At 43.9% G+C, this 19,930-nt stretch overlaps 2 protein-coding genes across 6 annotated transcripts in view; one reads left to right on the top strand and one right to left on the bottom strand.

Moving 5' to 3' along the window:
- Positions 1 to 1,130, bottom strand: part of dnai1.2 (dynein, axonemal, intermediate chain 1, paralog 2) — a 113,801-nt gene extending 112,671 nt beyond the window's left edge. For 3 of the 4 annotated variants that reach the window (XM_078409711.1, XM_078409729.1, XM_078409703.1), the window contains exon 1: positions 1,034 to 1,130. In XM_078409711.1, coding sequence (XP_078265837.1) covers positions 1,034 to 1,060 — 27 coding nt within the window. In that variant the 5' untranslated portion in view covers positions 1,061 to 1,130. Of the gene's footprint in view, positions 1 to 241; positions 286 to 1,033 lie in introns of those variants that run through there. The other variant, XM_078409720.1, reaches the window with a different exon arrangement.
- Positions 1,131 to 1,845: 715 nt separating this feature from the next.
- Positions 1,846 to 19,930, top strand: part of fam219aa (family with sequence similarity 219 member Aa) — a 55,365-nt gene continuing 37,280 nt past the window's right edge. For both annotated transcript variants that reach the window (XM_078429600.1, XM_078429686.1), the window contains exon 1: positions 1,846 to 2,079. In XM_078429600.1, the coding sequence (XP_078285726.1) occupies positions 2,020 to 2,079 (60 nt within the window). In that variant the 5' untranslated portion in view covers positions 1,846 to 2,019. The remainder of the gene's footprint in view (positions 2,080 to 19,930) is intronic.

Below are 19,930 nucleotides of genomic sequence, written 5' to 3' on the forward strand. Positions count from 1 at the left end.
TCTTTCATTCTCTGACACTCTTTTGTCTCCTGTTCACCTTGCGTTTTTGTCACTTACTCCACCAATCCTCCCATCACACCCTGCCCCTCTCATCTGTATCCACCTTTCACCTTCCAAGCTTTCCCCTCACTACACCCCCCCCCCCCCCCCCCCCGACAACACACACGCACACACTTTTCTTTTCCAGCTTCTCTCCACTATTCCTATTAGCCAGAATAAGGGTCCCAAACTGAAACATCACCTATCCACAGATACTGCACGACCTGCTGAGTTATTCCGGCACCATGTGTTTCGCTCAAGATTTCAGCATCCATAGTTCCTTGTGTCTCTTGGAGATGGGATAACGAAAGTTGAAAGATGGGGAGGTGTAGTAGCTATGGGAACGGGTTCCTCAGTATCACGGAGCATCGCTGGAGATACGGATTGGGTGACGTTTTGGGTCGAGACCCTTCCTCAGACTGTGAGTCAGGGGGAAGGGAAACGAGATATGGAAGGGTTAAAAGAACATGTAAGGTGTGTACAGAACAGATCAAATATGTAGGATGGAATAAACTACGACGAGCTGCCGCCATCGCCCCCCCCCCTCCCCTCTGATTTCTGGTGGGTCCCACTGCCCATGAACGTGCAAAACAACACCGAAGATAGACACAAAATGCTGGAGTAACTCAGCGGGTCAGGCAGCATCTCATTAGGTCATAAGTGATAGGAGTAGAATAAGGCCATTCGGCCCATCAAGTTTACTCCGCCATTCAATCGTGGCTGATGTGTCTCTCCCTCCTAACCCCATTCTCCCGCCTTCTCCCCACGGCCCCCGCACTAATCAATAATCTATCCATCCCTGCCTTAAAAATACCCATTGACTTGGCCTCCACAGACAGCCTTCTGTGGCAAAGCCAAAGGATCCCCCATCTCTGCTGGGGGAACGTAATATCGGGTCGAGACCCTTCTTCAGATTCACCGTTTGACAACACCGTTGGAAAGAAATAACGTTTCATTTGCGTTTGTTTTTAATCTAGAGGTTGTGTGAAGTTACCGGTTTGCTTCTATGTTTGGACGGCATCTCGACGCGCCGGCAGTCAACGGCAACAAGACTCGCGACGGCAGCAGCTGCGGCCCCTCGCAGCCGGAAGTTGAATCCCGTCTCCCCTGGCAACCACAACTTCCGGTTCTACAACCCGTCCCCAACTCATGTGTCAGGAATTAAAGTCACAAATTCCCGATTTCAGGAAGAATATTAAAAATAAGGGAGCTTCTCCTCGCGTTTTAAAGTTGCCCCCAGGGTACGCATTTTGTTGCACATAATATAAACAAAGAACATTCTGGAAACTTCCAGCAGCATCTCTGCAAAGGAAAGTCAGGGTTAACGTCTTTGCCTGTCGATGCATTTAATGTTTTGGCATCAGATTTACAGCGATTGCAGGTTTTTGCATCAACTGCGGGGTTTTTGCATCGGATTTACAGCAACTGCAGGGTTTTTGCATCGGATTTACATCAACTGCGGGGTTTTTACATCGGATTTGCAGCAACTGCAGGTTTTTGCATCGGATTTACATCAACTGCGGGGTTTTTACATCGGATTTGCAGCAACTGCAGGTTTTTTTCGCTTTTTGAACATCACTTTCCCCGAAGTCAGTCGTCACCAGGGTAACGGGATTGCCCTCAGACGATGCCGTGCTGCAAGGAAGCATCTTTTCAATTAAAAAAAAATCAACAAAAAAACCCACCACTGGTCACAAATGCGATTTAATTTTATTTTTGCATTATTTAATACACCTTTTATATTTTTAGGAAAATCAAGTGTTTTTCCGGTGGGGAGGGGTGTCTCCGACTTCCGGACCCGGAAGCTGGAGTTGAGTCACTGTCTCTGCGTGAGATGGAGACGGTCTTCGGGTTCCTGTGAGAAATAAGATGAGATAATCAAACCGGCCAGCTAAATAAACATCGAAAATATCACAGACAGTGACTGGTGGGCCTTTTATCACTTAGACAAAAGGCCTCAACATCGCTTCGTTATTCAAAATGATGGAAGAAATCGATCGATTCCAAGTCCCAACAGCCCGGTCCGAAATTCAACCGCTGGTAAGACAAGGCAAGGGGTTCAGAACAACTTATCTCCTTTTGTTTTATTGTATTTTGCGGTAAATTTATGTCATGAATGCTGCTAGTGTTTTGGTTTTCCTTCGTTCAAGCCCGGGGCCTTGCCTGGTGATTCTGCTCAGGTGGTCGTAAGGCTCAGCCGTCTTTTAATAAATGTTATTTTTATAAATATTGATGACCTTTTGGAAATGGCGCGGCCCGTAATAATTACTTCCAGTGGCGGCTTCAAGCTTTCAACATATAGTGTAATTTTAATGTAAGGTCCCAAGCTTTAACATATTCAGAGACTGATTGGGCCTCTAAATTATTACTGCTTTTGTTTTATCTCCAAGCCTCACGTCAGAAAGGGGGCGAGCCAAACTTGCACTGCGAGATCGCCTGTTTTTTGTTTGTTTATAAAATGTATATAATTTAATAGGATTATGATGTGTCTTGTGTCTGCTTTTTGGTTTTAGAGTGAAATACAAAATAGGTAATTAATGAGTCACAGATGGTCACAGCTCAAGAGGGTCATTCATTCCATCATCACTGGCTCTGTATAAGAGCAATGCATCTAATCTTTCTCTCCCATTTCCTTCTCCCAAACACTACAATTGTTTTCTCTTTTTGTTTCTGTTTGCAGCTTATGTAGAATATGTCTATATTCTCCTGGTAGAACACCCCTAGCCCTTGCTTTTCTCTATGTTTGGTTGAGGGGGGAAGAAAGAGTTTGTTGTTCTCCTAAAACCTTTCCTCCTGTGTCTTCTAGTTCTTGACCCTACAAGCATTAAAAATAATTTAGCACTATCTATGCTTGTCCAGACTATCAACATTACTAGAGTTCCTCACCCTTCTAATCTTGTAAATCTCTTTTGTGTTCTCGGTAACGTTTTTGTATCTTCCCTAAAATATAAGACGCAGCACTGGTTGACCTAATATTTTGTCAATATACAGCATGCCTTCCATACACGTTGCTGGAAATGAAGGTAGAAACAAGGACCTGCAGATGCTGGATAATACACAAACGTACACATAGTTAATGCACAAAAGGAGACTGTCTGAAGAAGGGTATCAACCTAAAATGTCACCTATCCATGTTTTCTAGAGCTGCTGTTTGATCTGCTGAATTACTGCAACACATTGTGTCCTTTTGTGCTAGAAAATAAGGAATTACTCCTCATTTCCCTCTGAAATGGATAGTCCCATATTCAGAACCTATGGCCCCATAGGTCCATGATTACTCTCATGAGGTTACTGATACCCCATGAGAGTAATCATTCAATGGATATTCACCCTATAATTCAAGTGGGCACCTATATGTTTCAATAAGATTATATCTCATTCTCCTAAACTCCAGGCCTAACCTTTCTACTTGTTGCCAATCCTTCATCCCAGGAATTGTTGTTCTCTGCACTGTCTCCGAAATAGGTAGATCCATCTATAAACATGGGAAGCAGATCTGAACACAGTTCACTTAAGTACAAAATAAAGTTTTGTAAAGTATCTTTCCTCTATGTACACTCCTTACCCATGCATCCTAAAGGCCAACATTTCATTGACTATTAGTAATTACCCATTCTCATTCCTTGATGGAACCAATGTTTTTTCCAGGTGGTTCCTTTTTTACAAACCTGTAGACAATCTTATTGTCTGTTTATTTACTAATTTACTCTTGTATTATTTTTCTTGACATTTTCTTGGTTTTCTTAAAGTAGCCAAAGCCCATGACTCAATGTAGCAACATTGCATAACATTCAATTCAGTACTATCCCGACTTGGATAGCCGTATATGGTCCATCCTTCCCACGGAGCATTTCTTCCACACTGGAATATCCCCCAAATAAGTTCCTAAATGTTCAGCAACTGCTGATCTACCTTTTTACCCAGCAAACTAATTTCCCAATCCACGTCAGCCAACTGTCTATACCTCACTATTAAACTAGTATTGAATTTATATTTCATAATCGCTCTCCAAATTACTAAATTAGGACATAACCTTGTAAACCTTATCATGACCCCAGAGTGAAACAGCAGCACTGCATTTAGTGCTGCTGCCTTAGTGTTACAGGGACAGGAATTTGATCCTAACCCCAAATGCTTTCTGTGCAATGTTTGCATGTTCTCTCTATCACCATATGAGCTTCCTCTAGATGCTCTAGTTTCCTCCCACATCCCAAAGACCAGATTTTGGGTAAATTGGACAATGGTCATTTTTAGGTTAATGATGACAAAACAAGCAGAGTTAATCGGCAAGTATGAAATAGTGTACGTTGCAGTGGAAAGGGGTAATGGGACGAACAGGGTCACTCCACTCCACCTCTGTCATTAAAAATACAAGATAGATATGCATGTAGGTTTTGCATTGAAGGAATGAGTAATTTGGTTTAATGTAATTCTCTAAGTAGTTAGGGGAAAAAAACTGCAGATGCTGGTTCAAATCGAAGGTAGACACAAAATGCTGGAGTAACTCAGTGGGTCAGAAAGCATCTCAGGAGAGAAGGAATGGGTGACGTTTCGGGTCGAGACCCTTCTTCAGACTGATTCAGACTATCTTTTGTCAGTCTGAAGAAGGGTCTTGACCCGAAACGTCACCCTTCCCTTCTGAGATGCTGCCTGACCCGCTGAGTTACTCCAGCATCTTGTGTCTGCTGCACTGTAAGGAGTTTGTACGTTCTCCCCGTGACCTGCGTGGTTTTTCTCCGAGATCTTCGGTTTCCTCCCACACTCCAAAGACGTACAGATATGTAGGTTAATTGGCTGGGTAAATGTAAAAATTGTCCCTAGTGGGTGTGGGATAGTGTTAATGTACGGGGATCGCTGGGCGGCACGGACTTGGAGGGCCGAAAAGGCCTGTTTCCGGCTGCATATATATGATATGATATGATATGATATGATATTTATTCAGAAAGCAATGAATATTGTGAAATGTGCAAAGTATACTGTGTATAATTAAGGTTAATGTTTTCTTGATTCTTTATGATGTAATGGTTGGATCCGGCTTAAAATTGGGCTGATATCAATGCTGTCAAAATTTGACCAAAGAGTATTATTTTAACTTGAACTTATTGGCATAGTACAGTATTTGTATTTCAATAAAGATTATATAATATAACAGCTTGGATGCTTTTATCCAACAAATATTTGCTACACATATGATCAATTCATTTTGTTCGTCAGTTTTTGTTCAGTAGTATGTAAGAAGGAACTACAGATGCTAGTTTAAACCGAAGATAGACACAAAAAGCTGGAGTAACTCAGTGGGGCAGGCAGCATCTCTGGAGAGAAGGAATGGGTGATGTCTTCTTCAGAAGGGGTCTCGACCCGAAACATCACCCATTCCTTCTCTCCAGAGATGCTGCCTGTCCTACTGAGTTACTCCAGCTTTTTGTGTCTATCTTTTGTTCAGTAGTAACTCAGGCAGCATCTCTGGAGAACATGGAGAGATGATGTTTCAGTTTGGGACCCTTCTTCAGATTGATTGTGGCGTGTCTCACCCCCATCACTCTATCTTCTCCCCTCTCCCAACAGGCAAGAGGTATAGAAGTTTGAAACTACTACCTCCAGATTCAGTAACAGTTTCTTCCCAGCTGTTATCAGGCAACTGAAATGTCCTCTCATAAACCAGAGTACGGTCCTCCTCCCCCTTCCACCTCATTGGAGACCTTTGAACTACAGTAAACCCTTGTTATAATGGACCATGGGAGGGGGGGTTGGAGGGTGACCGTTATTGTCGACTGTTTGCTACAACCGAGTGAGACATTGCTGAGTAATAGAGTATTATTACACCAGTAGTAGAAACAAAGAACCTCAGATGCTGGTTAATGTGCAAAGGACACAAAATACTGGAGTAACTCAGTAGGTCAGGCAGCATCTCTGGAGAACATGGTTAGGTGATGTTTTGGATCGAGATCCATCCTCGGAATCCATGTGAGTTGATGGCCCCGGCCTGCTGGTGGCTGGGGAAGAGGTGAGGATCAGTGGAGTCATTGGTCGTGGCCCACAGGCGGCCAGAGTGCAGATAAGAGTCAGCGATGGTGGCCGAGGAAGCTGTATGGACTGGTGGTGATGCAGTGCGTCTGGCCTGGAAGCAGCCAGGGAGGCTGAGGGGGGGGAATGTGTGACATCGGCATCCTGGCTTGGCAGTGAAGATCATTGGGACTGGTCTGGAAGTGGCTGGGGTGGTGTTGCAGGTCAGTGGCAGTTTCTGAGAGACGGAGGAGGTGGTGAACGATGGCATCTCCTGGTGCCACTGCCTGTTTCGGTCTTGTGGCGATCGGGTGCACGGCGCATTCCAGCGGTGGGTCCTGATCCAAAACGCCATCTATCCGTGCTCTCCAGAGACGCTGCCTGACCTGCTGAGTTACTCCAGCACTTTGTGTTGTTCATCATTGCACAAGTGTTGATCGAAGCAATGGCTTGTCAATGTCATTGACCTTCACAGAATAACTAGCCCATGTTCATGAAGGAACAGTGGTGTCCGGTTACTGTGGGGGCACTCCGTATTCCATAACCAAATCCGCTACAAAGAGGTGCATAATAACAAGGGTTTACTGTATCTTTAATCAGAGTTTATTGAACTTCAATGTTATATTATTGCACTGAATGTTGTACCCTTTATCCATTATCTGTGAACGGCTTCATTGTATTCATGTATGGTCTTTTCTCTGACTGGATAGCACGCAAACAAAACACATGACAATAATAAACTAAAGCAAACTAGAGGTCAGCCTGCCAGACTACAATGACACCTCCATCCTTGGCTAGTTTAAAAACAAAGTTGTGATTGTGGTTGAGTGAGTGGATGCTGTGCATTCAGAGGGGGTGAGATTGGAATGAGTAAGGGGAGTGGAGAAGTCAAGAAGTTTGATGTCATGTCAGCAGCTGGAAACAGAACGGTCCAGAGAGGGTAAAAGGTTGGCGGGGAGAGTCCTTGAGGAAGGAGGAGGAATGTTGGCATCAGGATAATTGTAATAAAGTTTCACCATCTCCTCCCCTGACCTCCCTCTTTCCAATGCCGAATGGTCAGTCCTCAGCAGAGGCCTTGTCTTTGTATGCCCTATGCCGACATCTTAACGAGGTCCAAACGTGCCATGGCGTTGAGCTCTGCCTCTGGGTCTTTTTCTCTGATAAGGAGTCCTCGTCTGACAGTAGATTTAAAAAAAAAAGATTTTTAGAGATATAGCGCGGAAACAGGCCCTTCGCCCCACTGAGTCCGCGCCGCCCAGTGATCCCCGCACATTAACACTATCCTACACACACTAGGAACAATTTTTACATTTACCCAGTCAATTAACCTACATACCTGTACGTCTTTGGAGTGTGGGAGGAAACCGAAGATCTCGGACTACCTCTTCTCCCGCTCACTCAGCAACAATCCCAACATTGTTATTAAACCTGCCGACAATAGATCTCTACAGTGCTGAGGCTGTGCACCAGCTCTTGGATGCCTCCTTATACCCACCCCTTGGAGGAGTGCTCGATCCAAGCTGCTACGGGGCCTCCAGAGGCCCGTTGCACCATTGCATTGTCCCGACATGTCATGGGAGTGCTGCGTCCCTCGTCTCATACAGTCACTGCACTGACCGTGCACTGGGGCACCTCCCACAGCCGGCCTAAGACACCCAGAGTGCAGACCCGATCCCGACCCAAAACGTCACCCATCATTTTTGTTCTTCCTGACCCCCCGGTGAGTTACTCCAGCACTCTGTGTATTTTTGGTATAAACCAGCAGTTCTTTATTTCTACATTCTTTACCACTATGTACTTGTGTTGTTATTTTAAAGAAGCTATAGACCAGGACCCTTAAGATCCCTCTGTACATCGATGTTGTTAAGGGTCTTGCCATTAACTGTAAATATTCCCTTGCATTCGATCTCCCAAAATGCAACAACTCGCACATTCTAGGATTAAATACCCTGCCATTACTCCGCCCGTTTCTGTAGATCTTTACTTTACACTGCAACCTATTAACCAACCTATCTGCATTTGCATCCAATTTATTTGTATACTAGATCAGGTGGACCCGTTGGGCCCAAACCTCCTGCATTGGTGCAGCGCTCTCCCCTCCCTCTCCACCCCCCACCCCCCCAACCCCCCTCCCCCCTTCATCCCTCCCTCCCCCCCTCCTATCCCCCACTCCATCCCCATCAACCCCCCTTATCCTCCCACCTCCCTCCCTCCCTAGGAGATAGATTTAAACTTTAAAATGTGAATAACTTTTAAAATATAACACCGATTTCAATGAAACCTCTTCCATTAGCACCAAAGGGATGACGGTGAGTAAGGAGGGCCTAAAATTGTCACGCTATTGTGTACCGTTTTGGCTATAGTTCAGGAACAAACAAACAAACAAGCGAGAGTTTTAGTATATAAACATAGCACAAAAAATAAGGGAATTTGTGTTTGGTAGATTATTTCTTTGTTGTAACAATGCTTCTTGGCAATAAATCTTATACTGTTGGAAAGCCTGTTTATTTCCCTTTTAAATGGTGCCACATTTGTAAGGAACATGCATTTGTGGGATGAGCAGTAGAGCTGAGTATGTGGGTTGCGCCCATGAAAAATCTGCCAAATCTTCTCTGCCAATGCCAAACAGCTTATTCTGCCATTGACTCTTGTTCGGTGTTGTTTGGTGGATTGGATGATTGAAGTCTGAAGAAACAAGACATATTGGCAATTTAACAATTTATTCATTTAATAAACAGGAGCCTCAGTAGTGTGTGGAAGAACCATACACAGCCACAGCAGCCATTCCATCCTCTCCACTCCCAAATTCTGGAGGTAGTCTCTGAGAAACCCTGCTCTGTGGGGGCGACCATTGTCATCTTGGAGGATAGAGTTCGGTCCCAGACTGTGGAGATATGGGATTGCCACTGGTTGCAGAATCTCATCTCGATATCTCTCTGCATTGAGATTGCCTCCAATGATGACAAGCCTCGTTTTGGCTCCAATGATGACAAGCCTCGGAGATACCGCCCCACACCATCACACTGCCTCCACCAAAAGATGTTACTCTATCGGTGCAGCAATCAGCATAGCGTTCTCCGCGTCTTCTCCACACTTTGACCCTATGATCCAACTGCCGTAGGCAGAATCTGGACTCATCGCTGAACATAACGTTCCTCCACATGTTCAGGTTCCAGTGCACGTGTTGCCGACACCAGCGCAAATGGGCCTAACGGTGAAGGGCAGTCATGGCAGGCCTCCTGGCAGCCCTATGAGACCGGAGATCGGCTGCGTGCAGTCTGTTCCGAATTGTCTGGGCAGAGAGCCGTCGGCCATATCGTCCTGCAAACCTTGACTGCAAATCTGTAGAAGACAGCCTACGGTTCCTAAGTGCTGACAGGGTGAGGAAACGGTCTTCTTCGGGTGTCGTCTTCTTGGGACGCCCACTTCGCGGCCTGTCTCTGACATCCCCCGTTATATGGAACTTGGCCTTCACTTTGGAGATGGTACTAGGGCTCACTCCAAATGATGCCGCAACTTGGTTTTGTGGAACACCAGCTTGAAGTTGCCCTATCGCACGGGCCCTATCCAGATCAGTCAAACGTGGCATGCCGATTCTTGGAGCAGACACCTACTGACCACTGTAGCAGGGCCCATGCTCACAGATGCTGCCAATCAGGTGCCAATCAGGCACCTGATTGTCAGCACCTGGGGGTACCAGAAGCTCAAAAACAAGAGTCAATAACAACAGCAGAATAAGCTGTTTGGCATTGGCAGAGAAGATTTGGCAGATTTTTCATGGGCGCAATCCATATACTCAGCTCTGCTGCTCATCCCACAAATGCATGTTCCTTACAAATGTGGCACCATTTAAAAGGGAAATAAACAGGCTTTCCAACGGTATAAGATTTATTGCCAAGAAGCATTGTTACAACAAAGAAATAATCTACCAAACACAAATTTCCTTACTTTTTGTGCTATGTTTAGATAAACAAGCAAGAAAGGTCCCATCACTGGTTCCTGCAGAAGTCCACTGGTCAAGACCTCCAACCAGAATAATACTCTTCCAACACTCTTCTATGAGTAAGATTCTATGAGCATTTTGTGGTGATGCTCTGGATTAACAATAAAATTGATGCAAACTGATCCAAACAAATAGAATTAAAATATATGAGATCTTCTTGAAGGGAAAAGGTACATTATTTTGTCAGGAAATCTTTTACAGGATAGCATGGTTTTTGCAAAATGCGTGCTGTTCTAGAAATGTAATTCATTTATAGTTTGGCTCGGATTACATTTCTGACTACACTAAACTGCTTTGGTTGCAGTAGGGACTTTGGGGTTTGTTTTTTGCAGTATATTGTTTTGTCATTTATTGAACTTTTTTGTTTGTTTATCTATTGAGTATTCGGCTTCCAAAAACATGTTGTGCTGTTGTAAGAAAGAATGTCATTGTTCTGTTTCATATGACAATAGAACACTTATTGAATCATGATGTTCTTCTATTCATTACCTCACTGATGACATAAGTAATTGAGAAGAAACTTGAAAATTCAGTTTATGATTTGTGAATAGGAGTAATGATTTATGGTCGGATTTTATTTGGGAATGCCTGATCTGATAAATCTTTTGAAATACAATACCAAATCTTATCTAGCTTCATTATAATCTATGAATAATTATCCTGATAGCTTAATCCAGATAATTACCAACAGTAATAATTTCTACTCCCACTGAAATAAATCTTGAACTTAACTTTTAATTCCTTTAGTTTCTCCTTTTCATGTAGTTTTTGATCTGGCTTTCCTCTGATCTTTTTAATGCGTGAATTTCTGCAAATAGTAGACTGATCGACAGTGGGAACATTTTTACTATTTAAATTGTTCGTCTGATATCAATGTCCACTGAAACACTGAAATTTAATGAAATGTGCGGTTATTTTCGAATTATCTCTGAGTTTGAGACTAGTTAATCTGTTCTGCTGCTGCTCTCACTTTGAGAAAAGAATGCTTGGCTTGTAACATTAAGTTTTCCTCCTCTGCGAATGTTGCTGTTGGTTCGTAGGGATTCTTTAACTGTTGCCTTTGATAAGGTCCCACACAGGAGATTAGTGGGCAAAATTAGCGCACATGGTATTGGGGGTCGGGTATTGACATGGATAGAGAATTAATTGGCAGACAGGAAACAAAGAGTAGGAATAAACGGGTTCCTGTCAGAATGGCAGGCAGTGGCGAGTGGAGTGCCACAAGGCTCGGTGCTGGGGCTGCAACTATTTACAATATTTATTAATGATTTGGATGAAGGAATTAGAAGTAACGTTAGCAAGTTTGCATATGACACAAAGCTGAGTGGCAGTGTGAACTGTGAAGAGGATGCTAGGAGGTTGCAGGGTGACTTGGATAGGTTGAGTGAGTGGGCTGATGCATGGCAGTTGCAGTATAATGTAGATAAATGTGAGGTTATCCACGGGCGGCAAGAACAAGGAGGCAGATTATTATTTCAATCATAATCATCATAATCATACTTTATTAGCCAAGTATGTTTTGCAACATACGAGGAATTTCATTTAGTGTCAGAAGAGGAAAAAGGGAGGTGCAACGAGACCTGGGTGTCCTTGTAAACCAATCACTGAAAGTAAACATGTAGGTACAGCAGGCAGTATTGTAATTGTCCATCGTTATTGTAAACACCTGGGGTCCCAGCACCAAGCCCTGCGGCTCCCCACTAGTCACTGCCTGCCATTCTGAAAAGGGCCCGTTAATTCCTACTCTTTGCTTCCTGCCTGTCAACCAGTTCTCTATCCATGTCAATACCCTACCCCCCCAATACCATGCACTCTAATTTTGCACACTGATCTCTTGTCAAAGGCTTTTTGAAAGTCCAGATGCACCACATCCATTGGCTCTCCCTTATCCATTCTACTTGTTACATCCTCAAGAAATTCCAAAAGATTAGTCAAGCATGATGTCCCCTTCATAAATCCATGCTGACTTTGACCGATCCCGTCACTGTTTTCCAAATGCGCTGCCATAACATCTTTAATAATCGACTCCCAGCATCTTCCCCACTACTGATGTAAGGCTAACTGGTCTATAATTCCCTGTTTTCTCTCTCCCTCCTTTCTTAAAAAGTGGTTACCTTGGCTACTGATTGAGAATGATCAGCCATAATCACATTGAATGACGGTGCTGGCTCGAAGGGCCGAATGGCCTACTCCTGCACCTATTGTCTATTGTCTACCCTCTAGTCCACAGGAACTGATCCAGAGTCGATAGGACATTGGAAAATAATCACCGATGCATCCATGATTTCTAGGGCCACTCCTTGAGTATGCTGGGATGCAGACCATCTGGCCCTAGGGATTTATCTGCCTTCATTCCCAACAGTTTACCGAACACCATTTTCTGACTCGTGTGAATTCCCTTCAGTTCCTCTCTCCCAGTAGATCCTCTGTCCCCTAGTATTTCCGGGAAATTGTTTATGTCTTCCTCAGTGAAGACAGAACCAAAGTACTTGTTTAACTGTTCTGCCATTTTCTTGTTTTCCATTATCTGTCTCTGACTGTAAGGGACCTACATTCTCTTCACTAATCTTTTCCTTTTTAACATACCTAAAGAAACTTTTGCAGTCAGTTTTTATATTTCCCACAAGCTTTCTTTCATGGTCTTTTTTCCCCCTCTTAATTAACCCCTTTGACCTCCTCTGTTGATTTTTAAATTTCTCCCAGTCCACTGATTTGCCACTTCTTCTGGCCAATTGATATGCCTCTTCCTTGGCTTTAACACTATCCTTGACATCCCTCATCAGCCACGGTTGAGCCGCCTTCCCAGTTTTATTTTTGTGCCAGACTGGGATGAACAATTTCTGGAGTTCATCCATGGGGTCTTTAAATCTTCACTGCCAACCCTTTAAGTATCATTTGCCAGTCTACCCTAGCCAATTCCCGTCTCATACCTTCAAAGTCTCCTTTAGATGGGAACTGGCTAGGATAGACTGGCAAATTATACTTAAAGGGTTGACAGTGGAGATACAATGATGAAGATTTAAAGATCGCATGGATGAACTCCAGAAATTGTTCATCCCTGTCTGGCAAAAAAATAAAACTGGGAAGGCGGCTCAACCGTGGCTGACGAGGGAAGTCAAGAATCATTGTCTATTGCCATCCCCTTCTTTATGACCACAGTAGTCCCAGCCTACTCAACCTCTCCCTATCGCTCTGACTCTCTATCCTGTCAACATTCTCAAATCTTCTCCATACTCTTTCCAGCTTGACAACATATTTCCTATTACATGGTGCCCCGAACTGAACACAATTCTTAATATTCTGACTGATGAAGGCCAAAGTCCCAAAAGCCTTTCTGACTACCTTATCTATTGGCAACTCAACATTCAAGGAACCACACACCTGCACTCCTAGATCCCTCTGCCCTACCATTCACTATGTAGGTCCTGTCCATGTTAGACATCACAAAATGAAACACTTCATATTTCTCTGTATTAAATTCCATCTACCATTCCTCGGCCCACCTGGAATGGATCAAGATTCTACTGCAATCGATCAAGATTCTGCTGCAATTTTTCACAACCATCTTCACTCTTAGCAACACCTACTTTTGCATCATCAGCAAACTTGCTAATCTTGCCATGTATGTTCTCATCCAAATCATTGATGTAGATGAAAGACAGTAACAGGCTCGGCACCAAACCCTGAGGCACACCACTAGTCACAGGACTCCAGGCCAAGAAGCAACCTTCCACCATCACCCTCTGCTTCCTTCCATGAAGCCAATTTTCGATCCATTCAGCTAATTCTCCTTGGATCCCATGTGATCTAACCTTCCAGAGCAGTCTACCATGCGGAACCTTGTACGATACGATAGAACTTTATTTATCCCAGGAGGGAAATTGATTTGCCAACAGTCATAAAAACACAAAATACATGAAATTAAAGTGACGAGTGAAACGGATTGGGTACGTGCAAAGATTGGGCGCGGGGGGGGGGGAGTCAATCTCAGTCTACCCCACGACAGAAGGGGGAGGAGTTATACAGTTTGATAGCCACCGGGAAGAAGGATCTCCTCTGCTGTTCTGTCCTGCATCTTGGTGGAACCAGTCTGTTGCTGAAGGTACTCCTCGGGTTGACCAGTGTGCCATGGAGGGGGTGAGCTGTGTTGTCCAGGATGCTCTGCAGTTTGAGGAGCATCCTCCCTTTAAGACCACCTCCCATGAATCCAACTTCGCCCCCAGGACGGAGCCAGCCTTCCCGATGAGTTTGTTAATCCTATTGGCTTCCGCGGCCTTTGCCCTGCTGCCCCAGCACACAGCAGCAAAGAAGATGGCACTGGCTGCCACCGATTGGTAGAACATCTGCAGCATCTTACTGCAGACGTTGAAGGAGCAGAGCTTTCTCAAACAGTACAGCTGGCTTTGCTCCTTATCATATCATATCATATCATATCATATCATATCATATCATATCATATATCTACAGCCGGAAACAGGCCTTTTCGGCCCTCCAAGTCCGTGCCGCCCAGTGATCCCCGTACATTAACACTATCCTACACCCACTAGGGACAATTTTTACATTTACCCAGCCAATTAACCTACATACCTGTACGTCTTTGGAGTGTGGGAGGAAACCGAAGATCTCGGAGAAAACCCACGCAGGTCACGGGGAGAACGTACAAACTCCTTACAGTGCAGCACCCGTAGTCAGGATCGAACCTGTGTCTCCGGCGCTGCATTCGCTGTAAAGCAGCAACTCTACCGCTGCGCTACCGTGCCGCCCTTCTTGTACAAGGTCTTAGCGTTCCTGGACCAGTCCAGTTTACTGTCCAGGGACACTCCAAGGTATTTGTACTCCCTGGTAAACTGCACATCCACACCATTGATGGAGACAAGGGACAGTGGTGTTCCCCTCCTCCTAAAGTCCACCATTAACTCCTTAGTCTTGTCGGTGTTGAGCTGCAGCTGATTCAGCCCACACCACTCAACAAAGTCATTGTCTACACCTCTGTATTCAGTTTCCCTCCTCTCACTAAATGCCTTGCTGAAGTCCATGTATAGGACATCTACAGCTCTGCCCTCATCAGGATTTTTGGTCAGGTCTTCAAACAAACCTCCTGCATTTAAAAACGACCTGTAAATTTCAACCAGGACTCTGCCAATTTCCTCCCTCATTTCCCACAATGTCCAGATATATCTTACACAAGGTTAATTTGTGATTTGGTAGTTTTATTGATTATTGGAAAACAAATAATACAATGAAGCGGGACACGTGTGACAAGCAAAGCCACTGAAGCGGGACACGTGTCAAGCGAATGTTTCTTTATTCCTCAAGCACCGTACAGCTCCCCAAACCCCCAACCAGTTTAACTCCTCCTGGAACCCCACTACCCACTACCAACTGCCACTCCTCCCCATTCCAAGTTCTGTGACCCCCCGAGCCGAGGGTGGCTCACCACTAGGGACCGCCACAACAAGCACCAATGGTATTTTACCACCCTCCTCTATTTTGATGCTGAAAAGTTGATGAAACACCGAATAAAGTCAACTCCTGTGTCCTTGCAGTTTACGCAAGGAATTCACAAATCACAACACAAAAATTTGCGATGTGGAGTAAAGTCATTCTGTTGGGATTTTCATGGGCAAAAATAAATACAAAATAACAAATTTTGCTATTTTTTTAATTCTTCATCACTAAGTACCGTGGAGCAATAAAATTTGGGTATGGCATTGTGTCAATTGGGTTAGGGTCACAGCTGAGCACCCCCCCCCTTTGCAACACGCGATCCAGTTAGAGGAGGTCAGCATCATCCGTGTACAGTGCTGCCATGCTCTTCCATCTTCAAGACATGTAATCAAATAGCCTTAACTCTTCCACTAACTGAGTACCTTCTATCCCATTAAGTTCCTGAACTCTTTCTGCACGTTTCTCCCATGAACTTTGATACATGAATCCCATGCCATTCTCTGATAGCCTCTCTTGGAGTCATACAGCATGGATATAGGCCCTTCGACCCAAGTTACTCATGCTGATCAACATGCCTCGTCTACATTAGTCCCATCTGTCTGTGTTGTTCCATATCCTTCTAAACATATCCTACCCATGTACCTGTCCAAATATTTTTTTTTAACGTTGTGATAGTATCTGCCTCAATGACCTCCTCTGGCAGCTTGTTCCATATACCTACCACCATTTGTGTTTAAAAAAAAAAATAGTTTCCCTTCAGGTTCCTATTAAATCATCCCCCCTCACCTTCACCATATGCCCTTTGGTTCTTGATTCCCCTACTCTGTGCATTTACCCGATTTATTCCTCTCATTATCTTATAGACCTATAAGATCACTATTGATCCTCCTCTGCTACACGGAATAAAGTCCTAGCCCACTCAACCTCTCAATAACTCAGGCCCTCGAGTCATGGCAACATCCTTGTAAATCTTCTCTGCACCCACTCCAGTTTAACAACGTATGTCATATAACAGTCCGAGCAAACCTGAACACCATATTCCAAATGTTGCTTCATCAATGTCTTGTACAACTGTAACATAACCTCCCAACTTCTATACTCAATAGTCTGACTGATGAAGGCCAATGTGTTGAAAGCCACCTTGACCACCATCTCTACTTGTGGTGCCACTTTCAAGGAACTATGTACACCTCCTTAACCCCTCCGCTCTACCACACTCCCTAGAGGTCTGCCATGAACTGTGTAGATTCTGCCATGGTTAGACTTCCCAAAATGCAACATCTCACACTTATCTGTATTTAGCTCCATTGTCATGCCTGTACTTTCTTGTCCAAATCATTGATATTGATGACAAACGACACTGGGCCCAGCAGGTCACTTTGTCATTGCTGGTAAAGTGGCTTAATATGAGAAAGCCATCATGAACTAAGGCGCTATGTCGCCTTCAGTTTCCTTTAGAGATGCAGCATTGAAAAGGGCTCCTTGGCCCACTGAGTCCACGCCAACCATCGATCACCCGTTCATACTTGTTTTGTGTTATTGTCTTCATTTTTCAAGGATGAGCTCCAAGTAATAATTGATTCATTTATTGAAGTGTATGAGAGCATGGGCCATACACAAAACAAGCGTGGTCCTCCAACCTAACTCAACTGCATTCCAACACCTGAAACAATTAATGTTCATGAGGAGACATGGAATGTGTAGATCACCTCCCATTCCATGTCACCTACTTGGTGAAGGCGGATGCCAGGGATGCAATTCAGTACAACTTTTGGATGTCGGAGGAAAAGTTTGAAAGTCAATATCTTCAACCTGACGGAGCTCATGGTTTGCTTAGTCGCAGTAATCCCAGTTCCCCTCTGTGCTTCAGAGACATGAATTAGCTACAACCACCCCAAACTGGCGTTGCCAATGCTGTCTCTGCAAAATTCTCCATATCCATTGGCAGGATAAGCAAATAGACGACAGCTTATCATCAGCCGCCTCAGTAACAATGGAACTGACGTTGAAGCATCCTCTGTTTTAAAAGAAGGTCCAAGAAGAACTGCTACGTCGAGCAATAAGAGATCTTAATATCCATTGTGTTTTAGATGGTGTAATTGCAAACGTCTTTTATCTAGGTTTTGAATTTATAAACACACTGTTAATTGAGGTCAATGGTCCCATTAAAAACATTTTAATTTTGTCTGCTATAAATTTACTTGGATGTGTTGTTGAGCACCACTAGTTTTTGTTTATTAGATTCCTTGCTGACATGTAGCCTTGACCTTGGAACAGTATTTCAATCACCGGGCGATGCTTGTTATTGTGCTTTGTATTCTTCAAGCTTCATCTACTCAGCATGTAGGATCAGCATACTTAACTCGCAACTTCTCCCCGAGGGAGGCATACGAACAACTGATGCACAAAATTAGTGCAGCTAGCAATTATTGCACCCTGTTACTAATTTACCTAATGCCGTCCCAATTACAGGTATCATTTTATTACAAGAAACGGGCTTTTCGACTCTCGGACTAATCTTGTATTGCAATTGACTTTGCATTTTTTAGATGTACAAGAATAATTGTAGTTATTATTTCAGTGTAACACCGCAAGTTAGAGGCCTTGGAGTTCGCAGCAGGAGATTTCAAATGCTTGCCGTTGGATTGCTTGAGTCAGTCTATTTCATTGTCGGAGATTTCAGCAGTGGGAGATTTCAAAAGTCTGCTGTGAGTAATCAAACTTGGCCCATGAGCAGCCAATAAAAGGAAGGCAATGTGTAGCGGAGTGCACTATTGGGAGTGGCTGTGTTGGGAAAGAGACTATATGGAGGATAAAAATGTGGCTTTGGCTCAAGAGGTTTTGGGGAGGAGGCAGAGCAGGCAATTACTGGAAATAAAGGTATAGTCTGGTTCTTGTGTATGATTGTGCTTTTTTTTCCCTGCTGGTCTCCCTGATGACTACTCCTGTGGAAATTGTGTCCCAGTGCAGTTCCTCACAGACCAGATTGGGTGACGGGGGCTTGCAGCTGGATGTTCTCAAGCACCATTGACTGGGAGAATGAGAGCTTATAAATGGGAGTTATAGTGAGGTGATCATGCCTAGGATTCAGGAAGAGAGTAGGTGAGTGACCAAGAGGAAAGGGAGTAGACAGCGCAGGTGATTCCTGAGGCAATCCACCTTCAAAAGAGATTTACCCTTTGGGATACTGTTGAGGAGGATCACCCATCAGGAACGAGTAGCAGTCGGGTCTGTGGTACCAAGCCTGGCTCTCAGGTACAGCAGAGGTGTAATGTCAGGCAGAGCCATAGTGGTAGGCGAGTTGTTAGCTGGAGAGGCTGGCAGGAGATTCTGGGGCCATGTGAGGTCACACACGTGACCAATCATATTTTACCTCTGACTCTAAACAAACATTGTCAGCGTAACATATAAAATTTTCACGATAAACTTCGACATATACAGCTCATATATACAGTACAAGACAATATACCTATAATACTTTCAGAATTAGAAGAGATGTATTCCACAATTTTTCACATTTTTGGTCACACATGTGACTAACAATAGCCCATTACTATACAGCCATACTAAAAAAAGCAACAAGACACACAACTACGTAAAAATTAACATAAACATTCACCACAGCGGATACCACATTCCTCACTGTGATGGAAGACAATAAAGTTCCAATCCTCTTCCCTCTTTATTCTCTTTATTCTCCCGTGAACCATCCATCGGAGCGATCGAAGCTCCCACAGCTGGCGCTCGATATATCTGCCAATACAGTGTGCGAAGGACAAATCAGCCTCTGATGTCGTGGACAAGTGTGCCGTGCCACAGTCTCAAACTATTTAATGTTAAATGCTTAATCCAGTCATCATAATGGAGGATAATGACAGTGCAATAGGCCCTTGTGAGGCTGATTTCTCCTCCTGGGTACTGGGTGACTATGGGTGTAACCCGGAGCCTCTCTGTAACTAATGCTATGTAATATATGTTTTGGACCGCTCAGAATAGTCTCTTAATCTCGGAAAATGGCTGTTGTTCAACTGCTTTACGTATTACATGTTTTAAGTAATTCTTTATATGAAGCCATCGCTCCTGTGCTTTTAGCAATAATCCTAAATCATCCTCCAATTTGCAACAACTGCTGGAAATAGTCTATTCCTATTAATTCTCGTAATCTCTTTTTAAATATTGAATTATTTTCTAAGTCTGCTCGTGAGCTTCTTTGCTGTGGTGAATGGTATTCTAGTTTTTCAAGAACCTCATCGTATATCCTCTCTTGCAGGTATTCTGGAAAGATTTATGTTGCACCTTTTTGCATTGACACCCAATATCCTTTCTACAATGAGGTTTTAAAACTGACATGCATGACTCCTTCTGTGGCATAATTGATGTCCTGCACAGACTATCTATCGTCTGTTGGTCTCTGATGATGGGAATGTAAAATCCAAA

Source organism: Rhinoraja longicauda, chromosome 1 (genome assembly GCF_053455715.1).
Source record: "Rhinoraja longicauda isolate Sanriku21f chromosome 1, sRhiLon1.1, whole genome shotgun sequence".
In the NCBI taxonomy this organism is placed as follows: domain Eukaryota; kingdom Metazoa; phylum Chordata; class Chondrichthyes; order Rajiformes; family Arhynchobatidae; genus Rhinoraja; species Rhinoraja longicauda.